Source organism: Balaenoptera physalus (assembly GCF_965194825.1).
Source record: "Balaenoptera physalus genome assembly, chromosome: 8".
NCBI classification, from domain to species: domain Eukaryota; kingdom Metazoa; phylum Chordata; class Mammalia; order Artiodactyla; family Balaenopteridae; genus Balaenoptera; species Balaenoptera physalus.
This window is the reverse complement of record NC_138887.1, coordinates 79,704,449-79,720,155: the sequence shown is the minus strand read 5'-3', so window position 1 is coordinate 79,720,155 and position 15,707 is coordinate 79,704,449. Positions and strand designations below refer to the sequence as shown.

The window sequence follows — 15,707 nt, the reverse complement described above, 5'->3', positions numbered from 1 at the left end:
AGGTCCTACTCTATAGTACAGGGAACAGTATTCAATACCCTGTGATAAACCATAATGGAAAAGAATATGAAAAAGAATGTGTATATATATATATATATATATATATATATACACACACACACACACACACATATATATACATATATATATAGCTGAATCACTTTGCTGTACAGCAGAAATTAACACAACATTGTAAATCAACTATACTTCAATTAAAAAAAAAATGAATCTGGTGCTGGGTGATCTGATGGCAGCCTCAGAGGTCTACAAGGTCTCTGGAAACATACTGGTTCCTGTCTCTGACTAAGGCTTGGCCAAATGAACTCTTCCTGCATTCAGGAGAGCTATGTCACTCTCATTCCAATCTCTCTTTTATTTGCATTTATCATAATTGTTTCCTGTCACTTTGTGGCAAAAAAATAAAATAAGATGTTAATTGATATACAGATTAGCATCAGTGAATAAACTACAGACACCAGTTCCTGCAGGGATATTTGGAAATTGGTTGTTGAGCTAAGTTGGGGCACAAAGCATTAAGACTCCTGTTCATATTCTAAGTGGGGTTAAATAGCATTGTACACAGTGACAGAACAGTTAATCAAGTTAACACCTCCAAGCATCTGGAACACTGTGCCCATTACAGGTGACACTCTAGTGAACTGAACAGCTGCTGCCAAATGAACAGGAAGGAGGAATACCAAACCATACATAAGATAGCTTTTTCTAAGGGCACTGGATAATTTAAAGTAAGAGAATGATAGGTTTAAATCTCAAAATTCTCATCTCAAGGTAAAGAATAAAACTCAGGGTCTTTGGGAGTCTGCAGAATTTCTTACCTCTTTTAGCAGGGGGCTTAACCCCTAAGAATCTAGTTCAGGGATTAACTCTATAGGTTTTAAATTGCAGTAACAAATGAGTTCACAGTCTCTCCAGGTTTCTTGCATAAAAGTAAAGACATTGATCACAAAGAATGGGACTCAACTTCAACAAAGCCCTATCCTCAGGGGTAAGAGGAAACCAGGATGGCCAAGTCCAAGTGGTGACAATTTAACCCCTAGAATTAAAATGTGTATGTATGATTATTAAAATAGACAGCAGGACTATTATAGTACCCAGATCTCAGGTAACAGTCTAACTATCACAGATTACAAGCTATAATTAATTAATATGGGATCCCCAGGAATGGAACAAACAGGCAACTCATTAAGGCCCTTTTTCCCAGTGATTGATTTCTTTTTATTATTGAGTAGTATTTAATTGTAACAATGTACTATAGTGTGTTTATCAAATTAAGGCCTTTTCTGAAGTCTATAACCAAAAGTAGTCCAGGTCTATGGAAAAGAGGACTAACTCAAGCCACCATATTAGACAGTCATGGCATAGCACTGATCCCCATACTTAAGTCAATTTATAGACTCAGAGTCACTTGAACAAAGACAAGGTTATGTATAGACTGCTGTAACACCACACATGCCTAATGTGAAGTTTCCTCAGATTCTTCCCTATTGGACCAGTAGTCATTTATCCAAGTGTACTGAGGAAAGGTATATACCCAACCTTTATGAGAACACTTGAATATTGGCTCTAAATTACTGCTAATTCTGGAAGCCCAGGAAGATACTGTTGTTGCCAATTATGGAGATCCCATGATAAATGAACTTCCTAATTTAGTTCACCCAGTGGGAAAGCAAAGCCAACCTATGATTTCTCACCCAGCATCTGAGAGCTTAAAGGAAATGTATTTCCATAGAAAACGGTAGAGTATCCACTTGGTTCTCTAACATGCAGAGCGAGGGATATTATATCGAAAGGACTATATGGAAGCCAGTGGAACTCCATCTCTCCAACAGGGAGAAAATCAAAATCAATACCACTCCTAAGCCTGATTTGGGGTGGTTTCCAAAATTTAATTCCAAAACACTTAACTCTGTAATATGTGATAATTCCTATCAAAGCCCTGTTTAATAACCAGATTTGCTGATATCAAAGTCTAATTAGTGGGTCTTACAGAGTTAGAGTTGATCAGTATAACTTAAATGGTAACTCTAAATTCTTCTGTTATTCCACAAATTATTTTTTCTTGGAGCCAACTAATACATCCCATCTGCTTGAGTACAGTTCTAAGTCTTAGTAATGCATTTTCTCCTTTCCAATACACAGAGACCAACAGAAATGATTTGCTTTCACCTGACAGAAGCAGGAGTATATCTTTACATGTACGACCACAATCCAATCTGCAGGAACCAGGACTACCTCACCATCTCGTAAAGGCTGAATGGGGCTGAAAGAAATATGAGTGAAACCCAGGGATCCCCATGGGCCCTTCCTGTACTGTCTGTATCAGTAGTAAATGGAATTACTATAACCCTCTTTAGGCAAGCGTCAGTGTTCTAGATCCCCCAGGAATGAAGAGGCCTAGAACACAGCCGGGTGACCAGTTGCAAAACAAAAGGATGTAGCTCCCAACATGACTTCTTCAAGTTGCCATACAGTTTTTCCTGCTCCTTCATCTTAACTTTTAAGTTTTTCCTTCTCTTCTTCTTTTCCTCAACTATTATATATTAGGTTGTGAACACGGATTGTATGTACCAATTATTCTAGAGGAAGCAGAATATTGGAACATGATCATGACCAAATGACAAACGAAAGGTATAACACCCAGGGATCCTAGATTTGAAGAGCCAGAGCTCCCTGAAAGAGCCTCTGAAGCAGCAGGTGCACGCAGTTATCTCCCGTGGCAGATGGGTAAGAGTATGTGTATGTGCAGTTGTACAAGGGACAGTTGCCCCATGTAAGGTATAAATGCTGAGAAGCTAAAAGATAAATATAAGAACTATTTTTTAGTCTGCCTTATATAATGTGTTTTTAACTCTGATTCTTGTAATAAACACTCCCTCCAGGTTATATGTTAGCATGTAATCTAAGCTGAACCATTCAGATTCTCTCAAGATTAACGAGGAATCCTTCTTCTATGAATCAAGTCAGCTTCACCTAAAGCAATTTCAAGATGCCTAATACTATCCTTTCACTCTCTGATCACCTCAGAGAAAGTAGGGATCAACTGGCATTATTGTCTCAACTTCCCAAACTGACCTGCAAACTTCTCTTCATCTATGTCCATTCTTACCTTCTTGCCTTCTATCACAGTGAAAAAAATTCTCAAACCTGTTTAAAGTTAACCCTTCCATCTGCGTACTTGATCCCACCTCCAACTGTCTTCTCTGGATCCCTGCTTTATCAATTATATCCTCTATGCTACACACTGAATTTTTCCCATTTCTCTTTATCCTACATTGTCCCCAGTCATCATTCTCCCTTCTTCCCTTCACAGCTGTTTCTTTAAAGGGCCATAAACACTCAGGCTTCCCCACTTCTAACTCTTTCACTCTCTGCAAATCTAGATTTTGTTACCATTATGCCCATTCATCCACCCTCACCAAGGATACTAACAAACCACTTGCCGCAAAACAATATGGAAATTTAAAAATCAGTCTTCACGTCACTAAATCTTGCCTCCCAGGTATCAGCCCAACTGGTTCTCCTGCCTCTCTGCCTGCCCTTCTCAGAATCTATTACTGACTACCTGTCCCAAAGCTTCTCCCTTAATGCTCATATTCTCCAGGTTATGGTCCTAAAGTTCCTTCCCTCTTGTTCCATCTTCTCTCTCAGTGCATTTGCACCCATTCCCAGGGCTTCAAATACAACCAGCGTACTGCTCACTCCCAAATCTCTACCTCGATTCTGCCTACCAGACACTTCTGTTTCAAACAGAGCATTTCCGAAACTGCTCTCACTAAACTTCCACTCCATAAGATCAACAGTAATAATTCTTAAACTTTAGTGTGCCACCATTCAACTTTGGAGCTTGTCAAAATGCAGATACCTAAGCCCCCGTCCAATCCATCTACCCCCCCAGAGAATATGATCTTAGAAGATCTTGTACATCTGGGATAGAAAATCTTCATATATAATAATCACCCCAGAATATTATGATGTAGGTGGTCCAGGCTTTGAGAAATAATGATCAGTGGTTTTTTTCTATGTGGAACACACATACACACAGAATGATTTTTGTATAGCATGCTTGGGAAAACAGAGGAAGCTGTTCACAGCTGGATGTAAATAGGGGGGATGAAACATCTCAGCATATTGGTAACCCACTGGTGGCACCCCAGTGAGGAGCTCAATAGAAATGATGAGTGAACACTATGTTATTCAGATAATCATTAAGTATAGTTTCCAACCAAGTTAAGCTTTAAATAGTTTGGGCAGAGGTGGGTTTGAAATTGTTTCTCTCTGGCAGGTATTTTTGTGGTATGACTCTTCTATGCTACCAAATTATAGAGGAATCATAAATTTTAACAAACAGTTGGGCAGGAGGCAGGGTTGCTAATCTTTGAAGAACAGCTCAGGACACCTTATGAATAGAAGACCTTTGCCTCTCCTATCAGTAGGAGGGCAGGGCCCAGATTTTCCTTAGAAACAATTTAGTAGGTGCTCAGAACAGTTTAGTGCCTCCCACTCTTCTTTGCCAATATAATTTTCTCCTTTCACTTTATCCCCCAAATTCTACTGTTTTCATTATAGGCAAGAGAAATAGAATAAAGAAAAATGTAAGGGGACAATGTTTATATACAATGAACAAAAGAAAAATTATTATAATAAGTTTTCTTTTTAAGAGGCCAGTGACTATCTGAATTACAAAAAAAAAAAGCTCATGACTATAAATCACTCAAACCAAATATAAATTTCAAGTAGCAATAATATAGAACTAAAATGTTTTAAAGACCACTTATATGAAGATGCAAAGAGGAGCAAATAATATAAGAATAAAATAGAATATTGTTTCTAATTTCAAAATATAAAAATGAAATCAATGATTTAACAATTGTTTTCTACAAACAAATAGAGCTAACATAATTTCTCCATTCTGGTAAATGGCTTTCAGATTCTATTTTAAAAGAATATAATTTTTCTTGCAGCTTCTACAAAAGAAAAATTTTCAAAATTCAAAATATTTTACCAGCTCTACCCTACGAAACCTGATTTTGTAACAAATAAAAACAAATTAAATGATGCTTTATAATATTTTTCTGAGTTCCAGTAAATAATATGACAGAATCAACACAAACCAGAAAAACACAAACAACAAAACATAAGTAATAACTACATTTATCAGCCTGCTACTTAAATATTACTTATAAGGAAAACTACCTTAAAATCTAGGGCATAGTCATGACAGTTCACCTAAGTTCTATAAAGTACACATTAAAAAAAAGAAGTCATTTTTATTCCATCCCTATAAAATGCTTTGCTCCAAGATGCTTGGTCATAAGTTGTTTACCTTGTCCATTTCCAGTATTGTCAACATCAGCCAAACACAAACAGCCTTGATCAAATTCTTCTTTTTCTCCCAGAACAGTAGACCACCAATCACGGGCTTTAAATAAAGACATTTTCGCTCACTCTAAAAAAGAAAGCATTTATTTATAATAAAAATCCACTTCACAAAAAAAGTCCACTTCACACCATGATTTATGAATTAATTAACTCTTTTTTGTTGTTGTTGTTCTGAATTAATTAACTCTTAAGGCATACATAGCAAACTAAAGTTAGACAACTTTGAGAAAAAACATTGTATTCAACTCTAATTTTTTGTATTTTGTGGACATATGTGAAACCACAAATCCAAGTGAGTGGAAACATTAATCAGATATTTTGCAATGCCATCAAAAAGTCAAGCTGAGAAATTATACATTTATGTTGGGTCAATTCTCTATTCTGGGACATTTAGTAGACAACTGTACAAAGTAACAAACATATTCTTCGGAGGATCAAGATTCAAATTCTACCAGAACTAGTTAGCACATAATTCCTAGGCATAACACCTAATTTCCCTTCAGTTTGGTCATTAAAAAGACTGCAGCATCTGCTTTCACAGTGAGTTGCTGAGAAGAGCAAATGAGATCAAATGCATCAAATGGCTAACACTGGAAGGGGTACATTACAGGTACTCAAAAAGCATTCACTCCATTTCCCCTTTCTAATTGTAGAAAGGAAGATGGAAGAGGGAAATTCACACCAAAAACAACCAGGAAAAGTGGGTTGTAAGTCTATTTATACCACTAATTACCTGTGTGTCCTCAGGCAACCCACACAACCTCTCTGTGCTTTGATTCCTCATCTAAAATGAGGATATACCAGCCATACCACTGAGTTACGAATGTGGTGGATGTGAAAGCCCACTGGACTTTTGAATTACAACACAAACATCACATACCCTGGGATTCTATGAAAATTCATTTATCTAACATAAATGAAGATTTCCTTCAAGCTACACTGATTTAAATGTTAGGATACGCAGTCAATGCTCTTTATTCAAAAAAACTCTGTTCTATAAGGTTGCAGCAAACATTGAATTAGCAAATACTGAACCATTGCTCCTAGAGGAAATACAGGGTTAGGGGTCGTGCAAGCCTCTATTTACAACATTTTCATCAACCAATCAATACATAACTTTGTTTTTTGTTTGCTTCTGTTTAAAGATACTTTATTTAATATATTGCTGGTTCATTAACATTGAACTCAGTGGCCAACACTATAACTCATACTTGAAGGAAGCTTATCTACTACATGTATTTTCTCCATAGGGTACGTCACAGCCTTCTTGCACTTAGGAACATTAGGCAGCACTTCAGCATGACTTTGGGGGACAATTTTAAACAGCAATATCACACACACACACACACACACACACACACACACACACACACAAACCCAAACCACAGAGATGTCGAAAACATGGCACTAAATAGACTACGAAAAGGATCCTTGTTTATAGTATGAGAGCTGAAACAAGAAGGCAAGAAGGCAGAGAGTCGCTGTGTGTGACATCAGCTGGGAACACGCATATCAAGTGACTCAAATTGTTTGCAACTCTGCACACAACCATGAATGACCCCAAAAGCAACGTGCTATTTATTTATTTATTTGTTTTTTACTTAAGCATAGTTGATGTACAATATTATATGCCACAGGTGTACAATACAGTGATTCACAATTTTAAAGGTTATACTCCATTTATAGTTATTATAAAATATTGCTATATTCCCTGTGCTGTAAATATATCCTTGTAGCTTATTTTATACATAATAGTTTGTGCTTTTGAATCCCCTACCCCTATATTGCCCCTCTGCCTTCTATATTGCCCCTCTGCCTTCTATATTGCCCCTCTGCCTTCTGGTATCCACCAGTTTGTTCTCTATATCTGTAAGTCTGCTTCATTTTTGTTGTATTCACTAGTTTGTTGTATTTTTCAGATTCCACATATAAGTGATATCATACAGTATTTGTCTTTCTCTGTCTAACTTATTTCATCTAGCATAATATCATCCAAGTCCATCCATGTTGCTGCAAATGGCAAAATTTCATTCTTTTTTATGGCTGAGTAGTATTCTACTGTATATATATACCGCATCTTCTTTATCTATTCATCTGTTGATGGATATTTAGGTTGCTTCCATATCTTGGCAATTGTAAATAATGCTGCTATGAACTTTGGGGTGCATGTATTTTTTTGAATTAGCTACAACTCAGCAATTTTTTAAAATGAAGCAACAACAACTTGGGTGGATCACAAGGGCATTATGCTGAGTTAAAGAAACAGGTTACCAATCCCAAAAGGTTACATTTTTTTTCCTTACTTCATTATTTTTTATTGAAGTACAGTTGAGCTCCAATATATATGAGTTTCAGGTGTATTTTTTATTGAAATACAGTTGAGCTCCAATATATATGAGTTTCAGGTGTACAGCATAGTGATTAAGTATTTTAACTCCATTATGTTAACTCCATTAAAAGTTATTACAAGATAATGACTATAATTCCCTGTGCTATACAACTTATCCCTGTTGCTTATCTAGGTTTTTTTAAAATTTTCACTGGAGTATAGTTGATTTACAAAAAGGTTGCATTTTAAATAATTCCATTTCTATAACATTTTCAAAATTACAAAATTAAACTGATGGAGAACAGATCAGTAGTTACCACGGTTAAGAGAGGCTGTGACTTTAAAGGAATTTCTTTGAGGTAATGAAAAAGTTCTGTAACCTGACTTTGGTGGTGGTTTCACGGGATAAATTTTATTTCTTAGAACTATATTTCTCCCCCCAAAATAGCGTATGTAATATAAAACCTGGGAGATCAAAATAAGATCTATAGTTTAGTTATAGTATTGTACTAATGTCAATTTAATGGTTTTGATAATTGTACTTTATCATTGGGAAACCACTACTTGTGCAACTTCTATGTGAACATAAATCATGTCAAAGTGACAAGTTTAAAGAAACAAACAACAGGGGGAAAAAAGAAAGAAAACTCCATCTAAGGCCCTCTCTTTACGCTAAAAAGGAAAGTAGTCAGGTAAAGGCAAGGTGTTGATGAAAGTGAAGGAAAAATACATAGCAGGTAAATAAACTTATCATGAGTTTTAACATGTGGGAGAGTTTCTGAAAAACATCTGCATCAGCTGTTACTAATAATGGCACTATGTAACCATACAAATTGCCAGATGACTTCAAAACTTCAAATCTCACAGCAAGTATTCAAAAATGTAATAAACACTCCTATTATACTTTTACTGGATTTTTTTAATTTGAGAGGGAAGTAACAGTACTTAATAAATACCATATATTCTCATTGTGTACTCGAGATACATTGGAAAATTATAATACGCCATACCATTGGACTGCCGCAATGAAGACACGTCATTCTCTTGCAGCACAGGGCGGAATGCTACCCAAATTCAATACCATTCAATGATTCACTAGGAGGACTCACAGCACTACAGTCATCATATAGTCATCATCATGGCTATGATTAGTCAAAAGGATAAAAAGCATAATCAGGAAAGGAAAAAAGTGCATGTATCTGTAGTTTGAATATAAACACACATGACTGCATCAGATGAAAATAGCTATTATGTGAAAATGGCCTTAAAAACCTTTGTTACTGAACAAATTTTTTCAGCTTGCTAGAATAATGGGGGGAAAAAAACTCCAATATGAAAAACTAACTCTCCAACAAGGTGTGTAAATGGAACTGTTCTACACCAAGCACTAATTTCTCATGGACTTCTATCATAAAATTTAGTACCTATTCCTAGTAACAAAATACCTCTGGCAACATTTATTTCCTTCCTGTTTCTCCTGCTCTATCAATTTCTGCTTAGTCACCTACCACTTCATTAGCTTCTGAAAGCCCTCCTTTCCTAGATTGTTTAGCTCCTTGCTACCCAAAGTGTAGTCCCTGGACCAGCAGGTCAGCATCACCCAAGAGCTTGTGAGAAATGCAGAATCTCAACCCCACCCCAAACAAGATCCCCAAGTGATTCACACGCACCTTAAAATTTGAAAAGCACTAGTTGCACGGATAACTGATAGTCTAAGTGGATGTTTTCTTATAGCAATGCTCTACTTCTCTTCCTTTTTCCTGTGACCTCTGTCACCAGTTAGTTACCTTTCCAAAGTTTGAAAAAAAGACTCACTTTTAAAATCAAGAGCTTCAACAGCTAGAAGGTACCCATCAATCAGCTGGTCTTCTCATCCTGTAGATTATAATGACTTCCCTAAATCACACAGCTAATGGCAGAAACTTGCTTCTGCATACCCTGTCCCTACTCTAGACCCTTGTATTATTAGGCTGTCACTGCCTGCAATTTAATATCCAAAACACTGAAAAAGCATGGGTCAGTAGAGGGATTTTTTTTTTTGTTTCTCTTTGTTTTAATTTTTAAAAGGTTGGGGGGGAGGGTGCTAATTTCAAACCTAGGTCCAACAAATGGTTCTTCCTCACAAGACCACAGCTGCTTCATTTCAGATCAACTTACTTTCATACCAGGGCAAAACATAAGTTAATACATAGCAGAACTGCATAAATTCCATTATGCCAAAATTCTGCATACTGGTTCTCCCATGACCCAGGTGTTAACATTTACCATGGTGGACAATAAATTATTGAATAAGGTCTTACATCTTTGAAAAATTAGTGAACGATAGGAAAACCAACAATTTGGGCTGATGGTCAGTAGCATGTTTCCCAGTGCCTCTCTCTCCAATTTCAAAGGCAGAAGCAGAGGAAGGCGCACTGCCCACTCCCAAGAAATTAAGAAACCACAAACCCTCATTTGTGCAATTTGTACATCATTAATTTCCTTTTCTAAAAATTGGTGTATTTTTAAATGACAGCGTAAGCTGCAAGGCAAAAGGTTTCAAAGGGGAGTTCTTTTCCACTTTGGCTTCAAAGACGTATTTGATAGCAAGTCTGAACAACTTAAGGTTGCTGGATATCCCTGTTTATCCAAAAAAAAAAAAAAAAAAGCTTAATCCTTTGGCTCAATCCTTTGGCTTGAACAAATAAAACACACCTACAAAAAATTTCTCTTTGCACACAGCAGTTGTGTTCCTAATAAGCGTATATATAATCACTTTTATACTTGCTCTTAAATATAAGTCTTACAGACACTGGAGCACCTTGATATCTAATGGAACTCTGATGAAATCTTTTGATAATATAGGTATTTCTCCCATAACCATATGCTAAGCAATTTAAGGTTTCAGAGAATTCCACTTTTCAGTGTGACATGTGAGAAGCTCCACTGGCCCACTTCCCAGTGAAACTGAAAATTATTTTTTAAAAATAATAATTTATTTTTTTTAAAAAAACAACCATTTCAAGTCTCTGGAAATTGTCCTAAGAGCATACAACAAATAAAGAAACATTAAAAATCTAAAATTCAGTAGGAACAGTAAGAGTCTGTACTATTTAAACTAAGACTCACTCCTCTCCATACTCCTAGCTCAGCAAGATGGAAACTGCACTCCAGAGTGGTACATCCAAGAACCCTCTCCCCACAGCTCCCAATCAGAGAACTATTTTCCCAGGAAGGGCAGGACATCAGCATTATTTGTCCTGCTCCCAGCTATCTGTTGCTGACTACAGAAGAAACTGAAAATCTAAATAAACCTATAACAAGTAAAGAGATTGAATTAGTAATCAAAAAACTATCCACACACACAAAAAAAGACTAGGCTCAAAAAAAAAGAAAAAAAGAAAAGACTAGGCTCAGATGGTAAATTCTACCAAATATTTTTTTTTAATTAACATCAATTCTTCACTAACCTCTCCAAAAAATAAAAGAGGAGGGATCACTTCCCAACTCATCCTATGAAGCTAGTGTACATTGATACCAAAATTAGACAAATACAAGAAAAAAAAACTACAGACCAATATCTCTTGCAAATATGTATGTAAAAATCCTCAACACAACACTAGCAAAGTGAATCAAGCAATATATTAAAGGAATTATACACCATGGCCAAGTGCAATTTACCCCAGGAATACAATGTTAGTTTAACACCCAGAATTTATTAAGGAAATATACCAAAGCAATAAAATAAAAATCAAAAACCACCTAATCATGTCAACAGAGTCAGAAAAAGCATCTGACAAAATCCAAAACTCTTCCATTGTAAAAACACTTGATGGAAGAAATGTTCACATATTGAGGTATGGGGAAGTCATTCTGGCTTATATATGATTTAACGTAAACTTTATGCTAACTAGAACAGCTTGTCTCACAGCCTGTCAAACATGCATTGTACATCTGCTCAAACATGCATTGTACACCTGCTTTAACCATTAAAGAAAAGAGTGCATTTAAAAATCAAAACGTAGGGACTTCCCTGGTGGCGCAGTGGTTGAGAATCCACCTGCCAATGCAGAGGACACGGGTTCGATCCCTGGGCCGGGAAGATCCCACATGCCGCGTAACAACTAAGCCTCTGCGCCACAACTACTGAGCCTGCGCTCTCTAGAGCCCACGTGCCACAACTGCTGAAGCCCATGCGCCTAGAGCCTGTCCTCCACAACAAGAGAAGCCACCACAATGAGAAACCCGCGCACTGAAACGAAGAGCAGCCCGCACTCACCACAACTACAGAAAGCCTGTGTGCACCAACGAAGACCCAACGCAGCCAAAAATAAATAAATAAATTTATTATTTTTTTTAAAATGGCATGTTTAGTAAAAAAAAAAGTGAGATGCTAAAAAAAACAACAAAAAACAAACAAACAGAAAAACTCCAGGAAACTGGAGTCGATTGCAGGAATTGATTGGGGAAGGAAGATGCTAATAATATCACCTCAGCTCATCGAAACTGCTGTGGTCTGCAAGGTAAAGGGAGAAGGAGAAGCAATAATCCTATTGCAAGAAGGAATTAGGGGGTATTAGTACATGCATCCTACTTCAGTCATAGGATGGGAACTGCTTTGACCATTTGCTCACAAGACCTGTTGAAGTGTCACAGGAGGAAAATGCTTGTGCACCACGTGACATTCCTGAATGGAATCTCTAAAAATTCTTATCACCCTTTCTCAAAAATGTTCACAGGATCACACACACACATTGTTCTGGCAGTTTCGTTTTGTTTTGTTTTGAATGCAAGCATCCTTCATAAGAAACCTATCACCCTATATCCCCCAAACCATTATACGGCATCAGATAATCAATCTGACTAAAAAATAAAACACAGAAAGGGCATTCATGCACCCGCTGTTTAATTCTAGACATACTTTCTTACCTGATGCCGAGTCAGGTGGGTCCTGCCCCACCTTTCTTCGAACTCTCCTTCCACCGATTTCTCTTTAAGAACGTCTGCCAGGATTGCAGGGCTGGAACGACGAGCAAGAACGGACGGTGCAGGAAAAAGCAACCCTTACTTCTCCCTCTCGTTCTCCTGATCCAACTTGTTTCACGTCCCAGGCAAAGACAGCGCCTCACCAGTTGGCACCACCAGCTCCACAGAGCTTGAGCGATCCCACCAAGTAGCTCTCCTGCATCCCCTCTCTGTCACGCTCAGAGACAAGCAGGAAAAACGGCATCAATCCCGTGGCAGATATCAGGCAGGAAGGAACAGCGGTAAGACCTGCTGCTCACAAAGAGGAGGAAATAATGAAGGAGGCAGTGAGTGGGATGTAGCAGAAAAAGGACAGCAGCGGCGGAAGGGACACCTACTCAAGCCTAACTCCAAGCCATCTCCGCCCTGTTGTCATAGCACTTTACAACGAACGCTACTGCGCAAGTCGGATAGCTGAGCCCCGATGCCTTCTGGGGGTTGTAGTCCTGAGTGTCAGGAGAGAGGAAGGCGGAGGATTTTTTTCTGAGTGATGTTTGGAATCAGATTTCTACTGGGCGGAGCTAGAATGAACTACTGCCCGGTCCTCATTAGCAGAGAGAGAGAGAGAGAATTAATTCGACTCCCCTCTTCTGTCCTTGGACAGTTCCTTAGACGCGGGCTCTGAGGAAGACCCGCCTCCCGACCCCAGCGGGGACGCAAGCCACGCCCCTCCCACGCCTTTCTCCGTTCCCGCCGCTCGTGGGTGCGGCTTTCCTCGGAGGCGGGGCGCGGGCGGGGCGCGGGCGGCGCGGGGCGGGGCGTCTGTGTTGGTCTCTGGGGCGGAGCATCCGAGGCCCGAGCCACCCAGCGACCTCTTCTCCTGACCGGGAGGCGCAGGAGGCCCCGTCCATGGACCAAGCGGCCATGGCGAGGGTGAGCGCGGTAGCAAGCGCTAGCGTGTGCGCCCTGGTGGCTGGGGTGCTGCTGGCCCAGTACATTGTTACCTTGAAGAGCAAGGAATATGTACTGTGCGTGGGACACCCGGAACGTGCTGTTCTATAACAACAGCGCTAGAGAAACAGTACCTGATTGCTTTCCCTTGGTTTTCTTCTTGATTCTGTAGACCAACTTCTTTCTGCAACACAATTACATTTTCTTTGTTTGTAAATCACAGCTTCCAAAGACTATATCCTCCTTCTTAACTGGATTTGGATGTCTTATAAGATACCATACAGGTCATTTATTGGCCCAGGTAACTTCCATCGTTATCGAGCGCAAGTTTGTGTGCCCGACACACAGTGAGGCCAAACAAACCCAAATGTTGGAGCTTGGAGCAGAGAAAGGTTTATTGCAGGGCCATGCCAGGAGAACTGGTTGCTCATGCTCAAAAAGAAAGAAAAAAAAAACAAAACCCTGAACTCTCCGAAGGGTTTCACCAAAGCATTTTTAAAGGCAAGGTGAGGGAGGAGCTTCCCAGGGTATGTGATCAGCTACTGCACAACTCTGATTGGTTGATGTTGAGGTAACTGGGTGGTTAATTTAACATTATCAATCCTTAGGTGCCAGAAGGTCTGGGGGCTGGGGCTCATGATCATCAAGTAGTTAATTTCTTCCACTTGTGGTGGTTTTTACCAAATGAAAAACTCAGGAAATATGCATGAGATACTATTATCTGGGTACTTCAAACAGGAGCTATAGCAGAGTATATGGGGGAGGGGTCTATCCCGGAAGGCCCCCATAGGGTCCTGATCTGTTACACATGAATGGCTGAATCATACATTCATGCAACAATTTTAATTGGCTTCATTCTTAGAGGAAGAGGTCATTTCCAAGTTCCAGAACATGTATCAGCATAATTTCACATGTCTGTGCATAGCTTCTGTGTGTTTGTGTTTTCTTGAATAAATTTGAAGGAGCTCTTCACTTTGGGGTATTAACAACTGAATATTTTGGCAAGCATTTCCCTTATGCACTTATTTTTAATTCCTCTGCAGCTTCTTCCATTATTTCAAGGCTGAAAAAATTATATATCAGATACAGTTTCAAAGCACAACCTAGTTAAGCACCTTACACTTTTGCATCCTGGCTCCATGACCTACGAGGTCTGTTTCCTTGGGCATGTCAGTTAACTCTCTGGGCCTCCTTATCTGTAAAATAAGGATAATACACATGGGTATTACGTACAGCACTTATTACGATTTTAAAAATTAAATCAGGGCTTCCCTGCTGGTGCAGTGGTTGAGAATCTGCCGGCCAGTGGAGGGGACACGGGTTCGAGCCCTGGTCTAGGAAGATCCCACATGCCGCGGAGCAACTAGACCCGTGAGCCACAACTTACTGAGCCTGCGTGTCTGGAGCCTGTGCTCCGCAACAAGAGAGGCCGCGACAGTGAGAGGCCCGCGCACCGCGATGAAGAGTGGCCCTGCTCGCCGCAACTAGAGAAAGCCTTCGCACAGAAACGAAGACCCAACACAGACAAAAATTAAAGTAAATTAATTAATTAATTTTAAAAAAAATTAAACCAACTCCTATTAAGGGCTTAGCTCAATGACCACATAAAAAGTGCACAGTGTATATTAGCTTTTCGTTTCCATAACCCAAACCTTATCTGAATACAGTATACTACACTGACTATACATCGCATGGATCACATGTTCTGGAAAATTGGAGAATTTCTATGGAAGCCTTGCTTTCTTCCAAAACCGGATGAATCCTACTAACATGTAACGAGCAGCTCCTGTGTGCCTAGCCACTGCGGGAATACGAAAATAACTTGCACAGGTTTCCCGGCCTCCAGGGACGAAGATCTCGAGGGGAGGCGCCCGACCCGGAGAGGGGCCCAGCCACGCGCAGAACGGGCTCTGGGTCCCCACAGAGCGTCCTCAGCACCGAGACTCCTGGCCGCCGCCAGGGGGCGCGCTCCGGCCTCCGGCACCAGCCGACCTGACTGCAGGACCCGGCGCTCCGATCAACAACTTGAGGCCGCGCTGGCCTTTGGGCGGCGCGGTGCAGGCGGCCGCGGAGGGGACACCCG

At 39.5% G+C, this 15,707-nt stretch overlaps 1 protein-coding gene across 14 annotated transcripts in view; it reads right to left on the bottom strand.

Moving 5' to 3' along the window:
• The window catches only part of BBS9 (Bardet-Biedl syndrome 9), a 471,319-nt gene that overhangs the window by 455,088 nt on the left and 524 nt on the right, over positions 1 to 15,707 (bottom strand). For 7 of the 14 annotated variants that reach the window (XR_014266409.1, XR_014266410.1, XR_014266411.1 and 4 more), the window contains exons 2-5: positions 14,740 to 14,820; positions 13,759 to 13,808; positions 12,638 to 12,985; positions 5,345 to 5,467 (exon numbers count right to left, since the gene is read on the bottom strand). Coding sequence is in view for 9 of the 14 variants with exons in the window: in XM_082471758.1 (XP_082327884.1) it covers positions 5,345 to 5,456 (112 nt within the window). In the remaining 5 variants the exon portion in view is untranslated. Of the gene's footprint in view, positions 1 to 5,344; positions 5,468 to 12,637; positions 13,278 to 13,700; positions 13,809 to 14,739; positions 14,821 to 15,276; positions 15,530 to 15,707 lie in introns of those variants that run through there. The other 7 variants (XM_082471762.1, XM_082471760.1, XM_082471764.1 and 4 more) reach the window with 6 other exon arrangements.